Source organism: Drosophila santomea, chromosome 3R, assembly GCF_016746245.2.
Source record: "Drosophila santomea strain STO CAGO 1482 chromosome 3R, Prin_Dsan_1.1, whole genome shotgun sequence".
Classification (NCBI taxonomy): domain Eukaryota; kingdom Metazoa; phylum Arthropoda; class Insecta; order Diptera; family Drosophilidae; genus Drosophila; species Drosophila santomea.
In genome coordinates, this window is record NC_053019.2 from 4,705,342 (window position 1) to 4,719,312 (window position 13,971).

The following is a 13,971-nucleotide window of genomic DNA, read 5'->3' on the forward strand; positions in this document are numbered from 1 at the left end:
GTGTTTTAGAATGGAATATAAAGCATTTTACGCAGCATACTGAATTGTAGCCTATTCTGGTTTTCCACGACTCCGAGTGTAGATGTACTCAGAAAAGTATAGCATTGTCGAAAATCTGCTCATATTTCAGTCAACCAAGCGGAAATCCTTTATGCCCCACCGCTCACCCATCTTGAAACCACCAGCCCCTTAACCGCCCAACCATCCTCGTAAAATAAATACTAACGGTTTTGCCTGGCTTTTCCAGCCAACTCACATTTTTGCAGCTCGTTAAATAGGCGACAGTCTAGAGGAAAGTTGCCCCTTCCCGCTTTTAGACACTCTGCATTCATTGTTGGTCCGTAGTCCGTAGACTTTTTAGTTGCTTGGCTTGGGTTGCATTGTGTGAAAAAGTTTTAATTGGATGCTTATTACACAAATTTGCTCGTTTTCTTTTCTGCCACACACTTTTTTCATTTGTTAGTGGAAGCAATGTGTATTTGTATTTGTTAGTTAGAAGCCAAACGGGCATAAAAATATTAAAAGTTATTTTTAATGTTTTATTGAGGAAAATAATGATGTAGAAAATTATTCCCAAGTAAATGAATTTTTGGTAAGCTTTTTGAATTAAAGGAGCTGGTAAAACAGCATTAAATGCTGAGGTCATAACGTAAATTGGGTTTATGCTAAGAATAATGCTAGTTAAGTTAAAACACTTCGAAATTACAGAAGACGTGGCATTATACGCATATTTTATTCCACAGAAACTGAATCTGACCCTTAAGCGCTGCTCGCAAAATCCGACTTACATTTCAATGCCGCACCATTTTCTGCACCGAAATGATAATTCAGCTTGGCTCACTATTCTCCCTATCGTTCGCAGTGCATAATGCTGAGCCCAAAATAATCCAATTAGCCAGGACTTAAATGCACGTGCTGCTGCAACGACGAAATGATTGCAATTAGTATTACAAAACGCTAATTGCATTTTACATAACGATTGAATTGAATTTCTAATTGCCAATTGCTGCGGCACAATGATTTTGCACATAAATGAATAATTCTAAATGGATTTCAAAACGCCAAGAGTGGAAAAACAGACGAATGGAAAATTTGTTAATGCCCGCGGCGCACATCTGTTACCACCACTGACGAATAGAATTTGGCTAAAAATTAGTGATTCCATTCAAACAATTGAATGTGCAGTTTAGAGCATCGCATATTTCGAAATATTTCTGATTTCCGACAGCACGATTGAAATGATAGAAAATGCTAAATATACATTTGTTCGTTCGAAATAATCAGGATTATGATGCAAACGTTTAATGCTTTTATAAACTGCTTTAGGGATTTAAAAATCAACAGACATAGAGGGTCTTTTATCTACCTGCATTGCCATTTAAGATCATAAACGGCTATCAGTTAACAGCGCTTAAAAAAAAAAAATCAGAGCTCGCTTTAGAAACTTAAGAAATGGTGAATAGATGGTGGCTTTTTAATGCCCTTTATAGAGATTTTAAAATTAATTACTTTTTATTTAGATAGTTATTAATTATTTAAATTGTGTCATTTTTGGAAATGAAAATTATCGGAAATGGATGAACAATAAATTTGTATTTACGAGAAATATTTTCAACAACCCAAACTTATCTGAAAGTTCAACCACGATCGTAATATAATATAAAATATAACATGTTTATATATATTAATCTGTAAATTACCGAACTATCTACAATGCTTAAAACATATAGTATTTAAATTTGAATGTCTTTGACCGTGAATAATTTTATGTATATTACTTTATTTAATGTATTCCTTAACGTTGACTCGTGGATACTTTTATATTTATTATAAGCCAAATCTTTGCCATAAGCACCTTACCCGAGCACGTACACCAAATTTGAAGCTTTCGAGACACGTAACCCAAACCGGTTTTTTAACAGAGAAAAAAAGGGAGAACGGCGCGCAAGGCTGGGCTATCAAAAAACTTTTATCACAAAGACAAGCTAAACCAGTCAACGGGTTTATTTTGGGCCTCTGTGGATGGCTAATTTGTCCAGGGGTTCCGGTACTCCAGACGCTGCATCTTTCGCGTGGACGGAGAATCGATATCTGAGCATCATCTGATTTGCAGGCTGACCACTTTTTTGATCTTTTGCGCAAGAATTAACTTCAAACAGGCGTGAATAATGCCCAGCTGATCTTTTGTCTCTGGTTTTTAGGGAATCTGAGATCTGAAAATTCATTTGCCCCAGTGCGAGGGAAAGATGCCACATTAAAGTGCCGCCTGACTTCCCAACACTTCCCCCGGATTTTGCCCATCGACAAACAGCTTTATGACATGTGCGGTCTGAGTTATGACCGGCTCTTGATTTTTGCGGCATGTGCGGAGCTTGAATTTCGTTATGCCCCCTGCCAGCCGCACATATATTTCAGATGGCTGATAGTTTAATTGGTCTGGACTTAATGTGCTTTGCTGTTTTTGTTTGCCCTCGTCTTGGCAGTGTTTGCGCCTCTTTTTTGCTTTTCTCCAGTAGCTTCTGGTCTTGGACTGAACCGTAATGAAGACGTCACTTGGCAGGCATAATAATTCTAATTGATTAGGCCAAAGTTCCTGAAATTGTTAGGGCGGCTCTGAAACGTATCTTGATCGTGCAGCCAAAACAATTAGGAGACATTTCGTAGCTATATTGATGTTTGACCCATAGAACTCATGAAATTATATATAAAATAAAGCCCACATACCCAGTTTCACCGTTTGATGCAATAAATAGCTTAGACTTGGGTATTAAATCACCTACTAAATCATTAGCACGATCACAATGATCCAAAGAGCTAAAGGTAATTGAGACATTTAAGGCGCAGCAGGGCTTCATTTCACCAGAAAGATTTAAAGCCTATCGGGGATTTATAATCTTGTGACAAATCTGATAAAGCGACTTACCAAAAATTCTCAATAAAAATCTAGAAATCCCACACTCAATTAAATTGATTAACGCTGCCATAAAACGACAACAATAAAATGAAGGGGGACAAACAAATCTTTGCTAATAAAACGCATAAGCAAAAACCGAAATGGATTCATGGAGTAAACTTTTAATGGCCCGAAAGCCGAAGTCAAAGTTTGGAGCGATCTAACTGGTAACGACAAGTGTTTTGCAGTTTTAATAGAGACATAAAAAGAGTGATATAAATACAGGAATTTCATATGCTGTTCATTTTCCTGTGTATTGCTCACAAAAACAAGTGGGACAAAACGAATATATATGCGGAAAAGGCGCCATAAAAACGTAAAACAAAACATTTTCATTGTGGTTAAGGTATGGGTATAAATTTCGGAAAACATTCGGCCAAACAAAACAGAAAAAGTCATAAACAGTTTTCATTTCATTAGCTGCGCTTTGTGAATTGGGTCAAAATCCAGGCAACCACTGCAGCAATTATGAAAACTGAATATGCAAGCCTACTGAAATAATAAATATTGCCTTTTGCTTACTCAATCAGATAAACCAAAGAGTCCAAGAAGAGGGCATAAACAAAAACACACCTGCCATCGAACTTTGGACCTTATTTCAAATTTGCGTAAACAATTGCAGATAGGACGTCACAACAATCACGAAATCCTCCAACCACAAATTATTTAAAACTCAAACATACTCAAACAACTCGAGCCACTCGAACGCGATATTTAATTAATGGCCTTTTATCAGGACTGAATAAATATTCAGTGATTTAAAATTTGCATAAAATGAAATAAATAAAACCAAATTAGAAAAAATACAGCGTTGAATATTCAGAGTAAAAGTCAACGATTTTGTTTATGTTCAACTGGCAGTTTGTGTTTACACATTTGTTGCTACTTTAGAAAAGGCAAAGACTGTCAAATAAACTTTACACATTCACTGGCATTATTATTGCCACAGACTATAAAATTAAGAGCTGGAATTAAAAAATGTGTCCGAAATAAAGTAAAATTATAGAAAGCGCTACTAAAATAAAACTATCCAAGTACTTTTTTTAGCCAATCTAAATTTGTTTCTTTTAGCAGTTTTAATGAACACGTTTATAGATTTAAATCACTTTTATTTTGCTATACAATAAAGAATGAATTTCTATATTAAATTAAGTTTAAACTATTTTTACTGTGTTGCGGTGTATCCTTTAATACTAAATTAAATCTAGTTTATCAAAAAGAATTAATTTATATTTTTTTCTTCCTGTCATATTATTAAGGCAATGTAACATTACTGGCTTAATGGTCTGAAGAAAGACAATAACTGCTACTCAAGATCAGCAAGGAAGGACAATTAAAAATGGCTTGTAATTTATGAAGCCAAGTACCAAAAGTTCAAGTATTCTGGGAACAGAATACTCCCATCGCAACCGAGTAATTTATATTCAACTTGGCCCATTAAGGATACAAATCTGAAAGAATCACCGAAACGAGCCGCCCTCGCATCCGAAATAATAGAATAATCTGTCTGTTTTCCATTGGACACGCAACTTCACGAGGCTCATTTTCATGTTTGCCTTTCGCCGCACCATGCATTTAAGCATGTTTTTCGTTTATAGCGCGTACAACTAATTAAGCTATTTTTAAAGACGGCGAATTTTCCAACGCACGCACATCGATTCGGCAGGGGGCGTGGCCACGCCCTACTCGTCACTATGTCTAGCTAGATTGCGTGCGGAAAAGAGGGAGAAAGGAGGGCGAGGCAACTGCGCTCAATTAATGTCATTTTTGCTAGCTATTTTAATTTAGAAAATATTTAATACGACAGCCTCGCCGAAATCAAACAAAAAATCTTTGAAATAAACACTTATATCTAAATGTATATATCTATATCTATATTAGAAACACTCTCATTTGACATTGAACTCATGCTAGCAGTCACGACCACTTGGCTTCTTTTTCCGTTCTTAGAGACTTAACGAATTTGTTTCTTGTTTAATTAATGACCGCAAAAACAATATTGAAACATTTTTCAACAGCCAAACATATAGAACTCATCAAGACATTGGTTTTTTTCGCCTGCAATTGGCAATTTATGGCCTTTTTCAAACATTTTATCGGGGATTATTTTAGATGTGACTGGCACGAGCCGGATTAATAGTTGAATATATCCGAAGCACGTATGTATGTATATGAACACTGCAATACGGCAATACAGCAAGTTGAAGGAATAGCGTCTGGCCTGGGTTTATGTGTCCCCAGGGTAGAATTTTATGCGCTGTTTTTGCCTCGGTTTGGATTTTATGGCCCATGAATGCACTTTACACCTCGGCCATTAAATCATTCATTAAAAGCGAGGGAAGCCTTATTAGTCCTACAGATTAGACAAATTTCAATCAACCACGTCAAAGATTTATGGACGGTATTATGAGTAGTGACCTACATATAGCAACCAGAAATAGTTGTTTGTAAACTTTATGATACAGATTAGACTCATTCCCATACAGGGCGCGCGTGTCAAAGATTTATGAATAATAACAGAAGCACAATCGCTGCAAGCAAAACTTTACTATGTTACATATTTCCCATTCTGGACGAATTTCTTTAGCACCTTTGCGTTTGCATAAACAATTTCCAAGTTTTGAAGGCGCCAACCGAAAGGCTGTAAACAAAACATTTTGTTTTGTCTAATTTAAGCTCACAAAAATGGGTAAACATTGAGGGAGAGTTCTATATTATAAAAGCTAACTATGGACCGCAGGGAAACACTCCAACGCATATTTTTATACGATTATACAGCAAACACCGAGCTAATAAATTTATTGGTGCGCCGTAGAAAAACGAGTTTCGTCCCCCCAAAAAATGTATGAATGGTAATTCCAATAAAAACACAAACGCAAATATAAATGATTAAATTCAGCATTTCGCCAATAGGTGTGCTAATTTGCATTGGCGCCAAGGGACGAGAAAGTAAATTATGTGCAACGCTATGGAAGTTAATTAGGGGCTTTTGAGCTTACCTGATCTTGACAAAAGTATCCGAATCCGATGATACCGGCGATGGCCAGGAAGAGACAAAACACAATGATTGTTCGGATTTTGGAGCGCGGTTCCATTTTCTTGATTTCATAAACTCCACTGGGTAGCAATAAGGCAAAATCACTATCGACTTGAACAGATACGTTCTTATGCATATCCCCGGGCATGTTCCATTCCCCTGGACTTCCTCAAAAATCGCACTAAAGGTCCATCAAGAGTCCACCCGAGTGGAGTTCAAGCGGGTATCCGTATCGGCCTACCGCAGCCACAACCTGACGCGAATCGGTGGCGAGGCCAACTCAATCATACTTCAGACGCTGTCCGATAAGCACTCTGAAAATGGGAACACCTTCGCCCATCGTACTTGGCGCGGAAATGAGTTTTCCTTGTTTCTAGGGTTTCGGTGCCTGCAAATAGAGTAAAAGTGAAAAACTGTTAGAAACCTATTAGTTTTGGGAACACTACAAAGCAACACCGTCTCCGATTAGTTACCTCTTGACCATACCGATATGGCGGCCTGTCAAATATATGCCTTATCTAGCCACTTACTTAGTAGCTGAAAGCTCCTCAAAGGAAAACAAAACACAAAAATACATGGTTCAAAAGAACTTAATTCAATTGCTGACTGATAAGAAGTTCATAATTCCAGCGAACAAGCTTATATTGAACTTTATATTTTTGTTTAGGGTCACAACTGATAACAAAGCGGTGAAGTTGATTTATCGTTTTATATGACGTTATTTTAGTTGCAAATCTATTAGTAAATATTGAATCTATTAAATTTCCGTCCGTGCAAGAAAAAAGTATCTTTATTTGCGTGGGAAATCTTAAATTTTATATGACACGAGCAAATGCGATCTGCAAATGTATAGCGTAACGATAGAAGACATAAATCAGATTTTTTTTTTTTTTTTTTTTTTGTTTGTATATATGTACATGTATACACGCTATAGTCGAGTTCCCCAAAAATCTGATACCCGTTACTCAGCTAGTGGAAATGCGAAGGAGAGTCTTCAACACTAACAGTTTTTGGCGGTTTGTGGGCGTTAGAGTGGGCGTGGCAAAAAAGTTTTTTTTTTTCAAATCGATAGAAATTTTCAAGACCAATACAAAAATGAAAAAAATATCAAACCATTTTTCAAAAGTGTGGGCGTTGCACCTTTTGGGCGGATTGTGGGCGTTAGAGTGGGCGTGGCAAAAAGCTTTTTAACAAATCAATAGAAATTTACAAGACCAATACAAAAATGAAAAAATATCAAAACATTTTTCAGAAGTGTGGGCGTGACAGTTTTAGCCGGTTTGTGGGCGTTAAAGTGGGCGTGGCAACATGAATCGACAAGCTTGCGCTGCGTCTATGTCCCTGGAGTCTGTATGCTTAATCTCAACTTTGTAGCTTTTGTTGTTCCTGGATCTCAGCGTTCATACGGACGGACAGACAGACGGACAGACGGACAGACGGACGGACAGACGAACATGGCCAGATCGACTTGGCTATTGATCCTGATCAAGAATATATATACTTTATATGGTCGGAAACGCTTCCTTCTGCCTGTTACATACTTTTCAACGAATCTAGTATACCCTTTTACTCTACGAGTAACGGGTATAATTAGAATTTAATGACAATATTTATTTCCCAGGCCATTGAAATGGCAATGCGATTCTGAATTACACATCAAAACTTCCATTTATATTCATGGGTATAAATACATATGTTCATGATAAAGTACACATACAATTATTTAGTTATCAATAACATAAGTTTGTTTGAAAACTATTTTGTACATGATCTCATTTTATTTAATATTTAAATAACCTAGTGTTGGATTATAAAGAGCATGTTCTAGTAAACATTTTGATACGCAAAATCATAAAGGTGTGCAAATATCAAAATAGTTGTCAATACTTCGGTAAATATAAGTTTTTATTACCTTTGATAAAGACATAACAAATGTGTAATGAACAGACTTTGTTGTATGGGCGTCCTAGATATCAATTAGTTTGTAATCATAAGTTGCTTTATCTGGGTTTGATATTCTTGTTTATATGTGATGTGTGTAATGTATCAAGGTTTGAATGTTACTGGGCATATGTGAGTTGGCTTCAGTGAGGGTATTTAAATGTAAAATCCAAACTAAACTGACCGGAGATCGGAAGTCAAAGTGACGCCTAGGCAAAACTGGTCCTTTCATTCATGTAGGCGATTTCATTTCGCGATCTTTGCTACTGCAGCGAGCACAATTGTTGAAAACAAATGAAAAAGTTGCTTATTGGCAAATTGTAAAAAGAGAGACAAGAAGAAAAAGGCAGATGTGACGAAACATGTTGCCAGGCAACAATAACAAAAAAGCACAGCATGTAGTGCACACATGGCCGTTTAATTTACTTCTACTTTACTTTACTTTACTCTAAACTACACTTAAACCATGCTGATTGCCAGGCCAAATGATCAGGTTTTTCGATGAAGTGACGTCAGGGCAAGGAGTATAATTATAATAATAGAATCAAACGATTTAGCAACATTGCAGTACAAAAAAAGAGAAGCAAAGGGGAGCAACAAAAACAGAGAGAGGGCAAAAATGAAGGAGAGAGAAAGACAAACCAGACAGAGAGAGATGCCAAACAACAGCTGTTCTTCTTGCCAAATACGAAGTGGGCAATTCAATGATATTTAACCAGATTTCACTCACTTTTCACTTGCCAAATGGCGTGTTTTTTGACTTTTCACGATTGTCGCGGAGTCACACGTTTATTTATTTACATTTCTCTGCGTTTTAGGCGCTCGCACGCTCAATTAGCGCGCTTTCCACTTTGTGCCACACATTCTGTGACAGCCATAAAAAAAGCCCGCAATTCGCACTATTGGATGTTTTCAGCAATCCCAACGTTCGTTTTTCATGCACTTGCACTGCTCAATATCCAATGTTTTGTTAATTGACACTTTTTAAGCGTTCTGCGTGTGTTTTTACGAATTTTTTTTGGCAAAACGACGCGATGCCAGCGTCAGCGTCCGTATTCTTCAAAATCGGCGAATGAACTGAACAAAACGAACTGCGCAAGTTGGGCAATAGGAACAGCTGACCGCGCTGCCAGACTGCTGCGCGAATACTTGCTGCAATAGTCTGGCAGCACTTGCAACTATCGGTATAAACTATTGGTAACAAATATTTAAAGAATTAACTACATCATTTCACTGACAACGCGATTAAATGCTTACATCAAATAAGAAGGTTAACTAGTAAAAAATATTTGATTAAGTAAAACATAAGTAATGAAACTGATAAAACACCAAACAATTATTTTTTTTATTCGGAAAACAAATATTTTTTCAATAGAATTTCAATATTTTGATTCAATAGAAGAAAAATTCTGAAGATAATTTGTATATGATTTAAATTCAATTTAATAAATAGTTTTCAATTCATTTCTTCGGCAGCCCCAGCAATTGCAAAGCGATGACTACGAGCTGACTATCGATAGTAGCGTAGCGATATCCAAAACAAACGAAAAAAGTGAAAGAGCGGTGGTGAATAGCAGACAACATAGTTTACGTTTTTTGCAACAAGTTTTCCAACTTAAGGCCAACTCCCACCCTCCGGATTAAGAATGGAGGTGGACCAGATTCCCCTGGCCGACGTGGTTTTCATCATCGAAGGCAGCGCCATAAACGGAGCCTACATTAACGAGCTAAAGACCAATTACATCCTGCCGACTTTGGAACACTTCACCACTGGCTCCATCGACGAGCGGGAGTACCTGATTGCAGAGCGCTTTGCCACTCTGTACGGTATTGTGGTCTACCGTACTGCGGCCAATCTGCTGGAGCCGGTTTGTTCTACTTATGGACCATTTCTACAGCCTCAGAAAGTTATGGAGACGATAGATAGATTGCCATTAGTGGGAGGCGGAATGGAATCCTGTGCCCACATGGCCGAAGGATTCGCTGCAGCCCACGGCTGTTTCGATGACATCAGCGAACGGCGGCAGCTTCTCGATCAGACCAGCGTTCAGAGACATTGCATTCTCATCTGCAACAGTCCGCCGTACCAGATGCCCACAACGGAATCGTGGAAGTATCCGGGCAAATCATGTGAGCAGCTGGCGGCACTCTTTAACGAGCGCAAAATCAATCTCTCCATCATTGCTCCACGCAAGATGCCGGTGTTGTTTAAACTTTTTATGAAAGCTGACGGAGATCAGCCCATTACGAGCAAAAACTATGCCAAGAACATCCGACACCTGGTGCTACTAAAGGGATACAGCCTCAAGGAACGAGCACCTAGTCCCAACAGCATGGCGGCCCAAATGGCCGCACCCAATGCGGCACAGGCTACAGTGCAGCAGCAACAGCAACAAAACCCAGCTGGTCAGCAACAACAAGGCCAGGGCATGCCCATGGACACCACACCAGCCCAGCAGCAGCAACAACAACAACAACAACAGCAACAACAAGGCAATCCGCAGCAGCAGGTCATGAACATGAATACGATGCAACAACAGCAACCCGGCCCAAATACCCCAGCGGGCTTACTCAATCCACAGCAGCAGCAGCAACTTTTACAGCAGCAACAACAGAACCAATTTGTCCCCAATCAAATGCAGAACCCGAACTTCCAGCAAAACGTGGGACCCGGCCAAAACCGTTGGATGTATCCCAACCAGCCGGGTCAGGCGCGTCCGCCCTTCATGCAGGGAGCAGGCAATGTTGGCGGTGTAGGCCAAGGCGGTGGCATGCAACAGAATCCAAATTCTGCTCTGATATCGCGCATTAATGCTCCGCCGCCGAACCAAACTGTAACCTCGCTACAGCAGCAGCAGCAGCAACAGCAGCAAGCGCAGCAGCAACAACAACAGGCCCAACAGCAGCAGCAACAAAGGATGCAGATGCTAAGCCAGCAGCAGATGCTAAATCATCAGCAGCTGCAGCAGCAACAACAACTGGCTCAGCAACAGCAGCAGCAAGGACAGCAGCAACAGCAGGGAAATCCCAATGCAGGAAACAATATGATGCCGGCTAGCAATGCCGGCAACATGCCTAATCCACCGCAACAGCAAATAGTGGGACAGCAGCCTAACCCCCAGCAACAAGGCAATCCACAGCAGCAGCAGCAGCAGGGAAATTCGCAACAGGAGCAGGCCTCCTTAAGGGAAAAGATCTGGACCGGAGTGCTGGAGTGGTCAGAGAAGCCGAAGTCGGATCAGCAGAAGATTCCCCATACACTCCAGTGCACCGTGTGCACCAACATTAAAGATGGCGAACCCGAGATCAAGGCTGAGAACTGGCCGCCCAAGCTGTTGATGCAGCTAATGCCCAAGCACCTGGTTGGCAATATCGGTGGTCAGTTTCTCAAGGATTCTAAAATGGTAGTTTTTCGACCCACTCCAGGAGAGGCGCTTGATTCGCTGGCAAAGATGATGACCTCCGGCTACGCTGGCTGCGTCCACTTTTCCTCTATCCCAAACTCGCCTGCCTGCGACCTTAAGGTTCTCATTCTGCTCTACACGCCAGATCGCAACGCTTTCCTGGGTTTCATTCCTAACAATCAGGCAATGTTTGTGGAGCGTTTGCGCAAAGTCATACAACAAAAGCAGCACGGCAACATGCAACAGCAGCAACAACAACAGCAAATGATGCAGCAGCAGGGCAAGTCGCCAATGGAGCTACAGCAGCAACAGCAACAACAGCAGCAGCAACAGATGCAACAGGATAACTCGCAGCAGCAACACTACAACCAGTTCCAACTCAATATGCAGATGGGTGGAGGAGTTCCTGGCGGCGGACCGGGTCCTGGGACCGGCGGCATGCCTATGCAACAAAATCAAATGCAGATGAACATGATGCAGCAACAGCGGATGCCGCTGGGCGTGGGCGTTGGTCCCGGTGGCGTGCCCAATCCAAATCTGCAACAGCAGTTGCAACAAGTGGCGCCAAACGTCGCCGCCATGCAGCAGCAGCAGGCGCAACAACAGCAGCAGCGTATGGTGCGTCCCATGATGAGCAACAACAATCCAGGTCTGCGCCAGCTATTGCAGCATCAGACTACGCCAGGAAATCAGTTTCGGCCGCAAATGGGCGGCCAGAATCCAAATCAAATGGGAGCAGGCGGCCCAATGGTCGGCAACCGCAACTTTGACGACGGAAACTATGAGTTCATGTAGACTACTTTAAAATATCTTATAGCAAACCAGGATTAAGACAGTAAAATATTTCATAAAATCCAACTGAATGTCTATTTTGGGGCAGTACAAGTAGTCATCAAAGATTTTGCCGTCGGTTCGGCCTAACTAACACCATAAGGTTTATACTAGAATTATCTTTACTAAATTTAATTTACCTATTTCCTCAAATCGAGACATACAACCAATAATTTCGACATTTTCATATAATTCCGTTTATTTGATTAGTAAGAATCAAAGGTGAATCTGAATTTGCATAAGGCTTATATTAATCACAGAACATTATCTCCAAAGGAACGACTCTAATTTGCTCCTCCACCGCCGCCCCCTGAAGATGCGGAGCTTGCACTTCCGGCACTAGCGGCAAACACCTTTCGAAGATTCTGCAAGATGCTGAATAGAACAGTTCCCGCGCTGCCCAACGTTTCCAGAACATCGAATCCTGTGCTGTCGATAGCTGTCTCTCGATCCTCCTCCGTTTCGATGGCCGGAGAGCTGATGTTCCCGCCATTGTGATGAGGTTCGTGGACGCCATGGTGTCCAATCAGCCGATGAGTATTGTTCTTGACATGGGAGTCGTTCACCCCGCCGCCACCTACTGTATTTATCAAGTGCTTCACGGGCTCCAGGACCGGAATATTCAACTTAATGCGATGCCATGCATCCGCTGATTCTGTGAAGCCCTCATGCTGCTCCCCAGTGGCCTCCATTCCATCATCCAGCTGGTTCCGCTCACTGACCGGATCGTCGTCCGTCTCCAGGGATAGCTCCAGGCTCATGTTTCCCTTACCTGGCAGTTGCAGCAAACTGCCAAAAAGCTGTTGCAGGTGCGCCGAGTTGGTGGCTTCCGCCTCATTTTGCTCGAAATCGAACTCTTCACGGACTCCCGACTTGGGTTTCTGGTTCACAAAGCTGGTCACATGTTGCATTCCATTCTTGGAACTAAAATCGCTGGATTGGTTGGTTGGATTGGCGGACGTCGTCGTCAGCAGCAGCAGCCACAAAAACTGCAGATACATTCGGAGAAATGGAATTTATAATTGGCGCTTAATGACCGGCTACAAGTACGTTAATGAATATTGAGTATGCCAGGTAATAAGGCTTTCTGTATTCAAATCCCGGCGCGCACTCGTCACTGGACCTTGAATTCGTTTAATAAGATATGGCAGTTTTAAAAATAAAATAGAATAGATTTAGAAATTATGATAGGTGCCTGTCTATATTATGGCTGCTTTAAAAAGTCGTCTTTATTCTTACTATTACGCAGAGACTATAGTTATATTACTTCATTGATTTACATTTTTTAGTGATGGAACGGCATTGATTTCAAAAATCAAGTGATACATATGTTAAATTTTTTAGCTTCGTGTTAACTTGTGGAAGGTAAGACAGTCAAAATATCAAGAAATAAATACATGGTGATCCCTGACTTGCAACCAAACTCTATTCATGACCTACACCATTTCCTTTAATAGTGCATGAGTCACCCAATTGTTTAAAAAAATCCCACATTATGAATTAAGACATAACAAAGTTCCCAATTAATCGGCAATGCCAAGTGTTTGCTTACATTAAAAAATACAATAAAACATATGGAACTAAGTGTGGAGCTGGCCAATCGCAACATTGTCAATGAAATCACGGATCTAGCTCTTGGCTAGAAATCAAAATCAAAACCAAATCCGAACCGAAACAAAACGAACCGAAGCAGAAACAGAAACCGCTGCCAGCAAAAGCAAAAATCGAACTGAAGCACCAATTACTTGGGTGACCAGGGCGCAGCTGAAGGCAGTGAATCAATTAATATGCAGCAGCGGTAGAGG

At 40.5% G+C, this 13,971-nt stretch overlaps 3 protein-coding genes across 5 annotated transcripts in view; 1 reads left to right on the plus strand and 2 right to left on the minus strand.

Moving 5' to 3' along the window:
* The window catches only part of LOC120450872 (heparan-sulfate 6-O-sulfotransferase 2), a 79,794-nt gene extending 70,791 nt beyond the window's left edge, over nucleotides 1-9,003 (minus strand). Inside the window, exons 1-2 of one of the 3 annotated variants that reach the window (XM_039634098.1) lie at nucleotides 8,662-9,003; nucleotides 5,953-6,378 (exon numbers count right to left, since the gene is read on the minus strand). In XM_039634098.1, the coding sequence (XP_039490032.1) occupies nucleotides 5,953-6,138 (186 nt within the window). In that variant the 5' untranslated portion in view covers nucleotides 6,139-6,378; nucleotides 8,662-9,003. Of the gene's footprint in view, nucleotides 1-5,952; nucleotides 6,379-7,902; nucleotides 8,050-8,573; nucleotides 8,591-8,661 lie in introns of those variants that run through there. The other 2 variants (XM_039634099.2, XM_039634100.2) reach the window with 2 other exon arrangements.
* Nucleotides 9,004-9,472: 469 nt separating this feature from the next.
* On the plus strand, nucleotides 9,473-12,193 carry LOC120452438 (mediator of RNA polymerase II transcription subunit 25). The gene has a single exon (XM_039636666.1). It carries the CDS (start codon nucleotides 9,578-9,580, stop codon nucleotides 12,128-12,130), a length of 2,553 nt encoding a protein of 850 aa, XP_039492600.1. The 5' UTR covers nucleotides 9,473-9,577; the 3' UTR covers nucleotides 12,131-12,193.
* A 154-nt stretch (nucleotides 12,194-12,347) lies between these two features.
* LOC120452439 lies at nucleotides 12,348-13,891 on the minus strand. Its single transcript, XM_039636667.2, has 2 exons — nucleotides 13,719-13,891; nucleotides 12,348-13,155 (listed from the first exon to the last, which is right to left on the minus strand). Exons 1-2 carry the CDS (start codon nucleotides 13,773-13,775, stop codon nucleotides 12,451-12,453), a joined length of 762 nt encoding a protein of 253 aa, XP_039492601.1. The 5' UTR covers nucleotides 13,776-13,891; the 3' UTR covers nucleotides 12,348-12,450.
* Nucleotides 13,892-13,971: the final 80 nt, after the last annotated feature.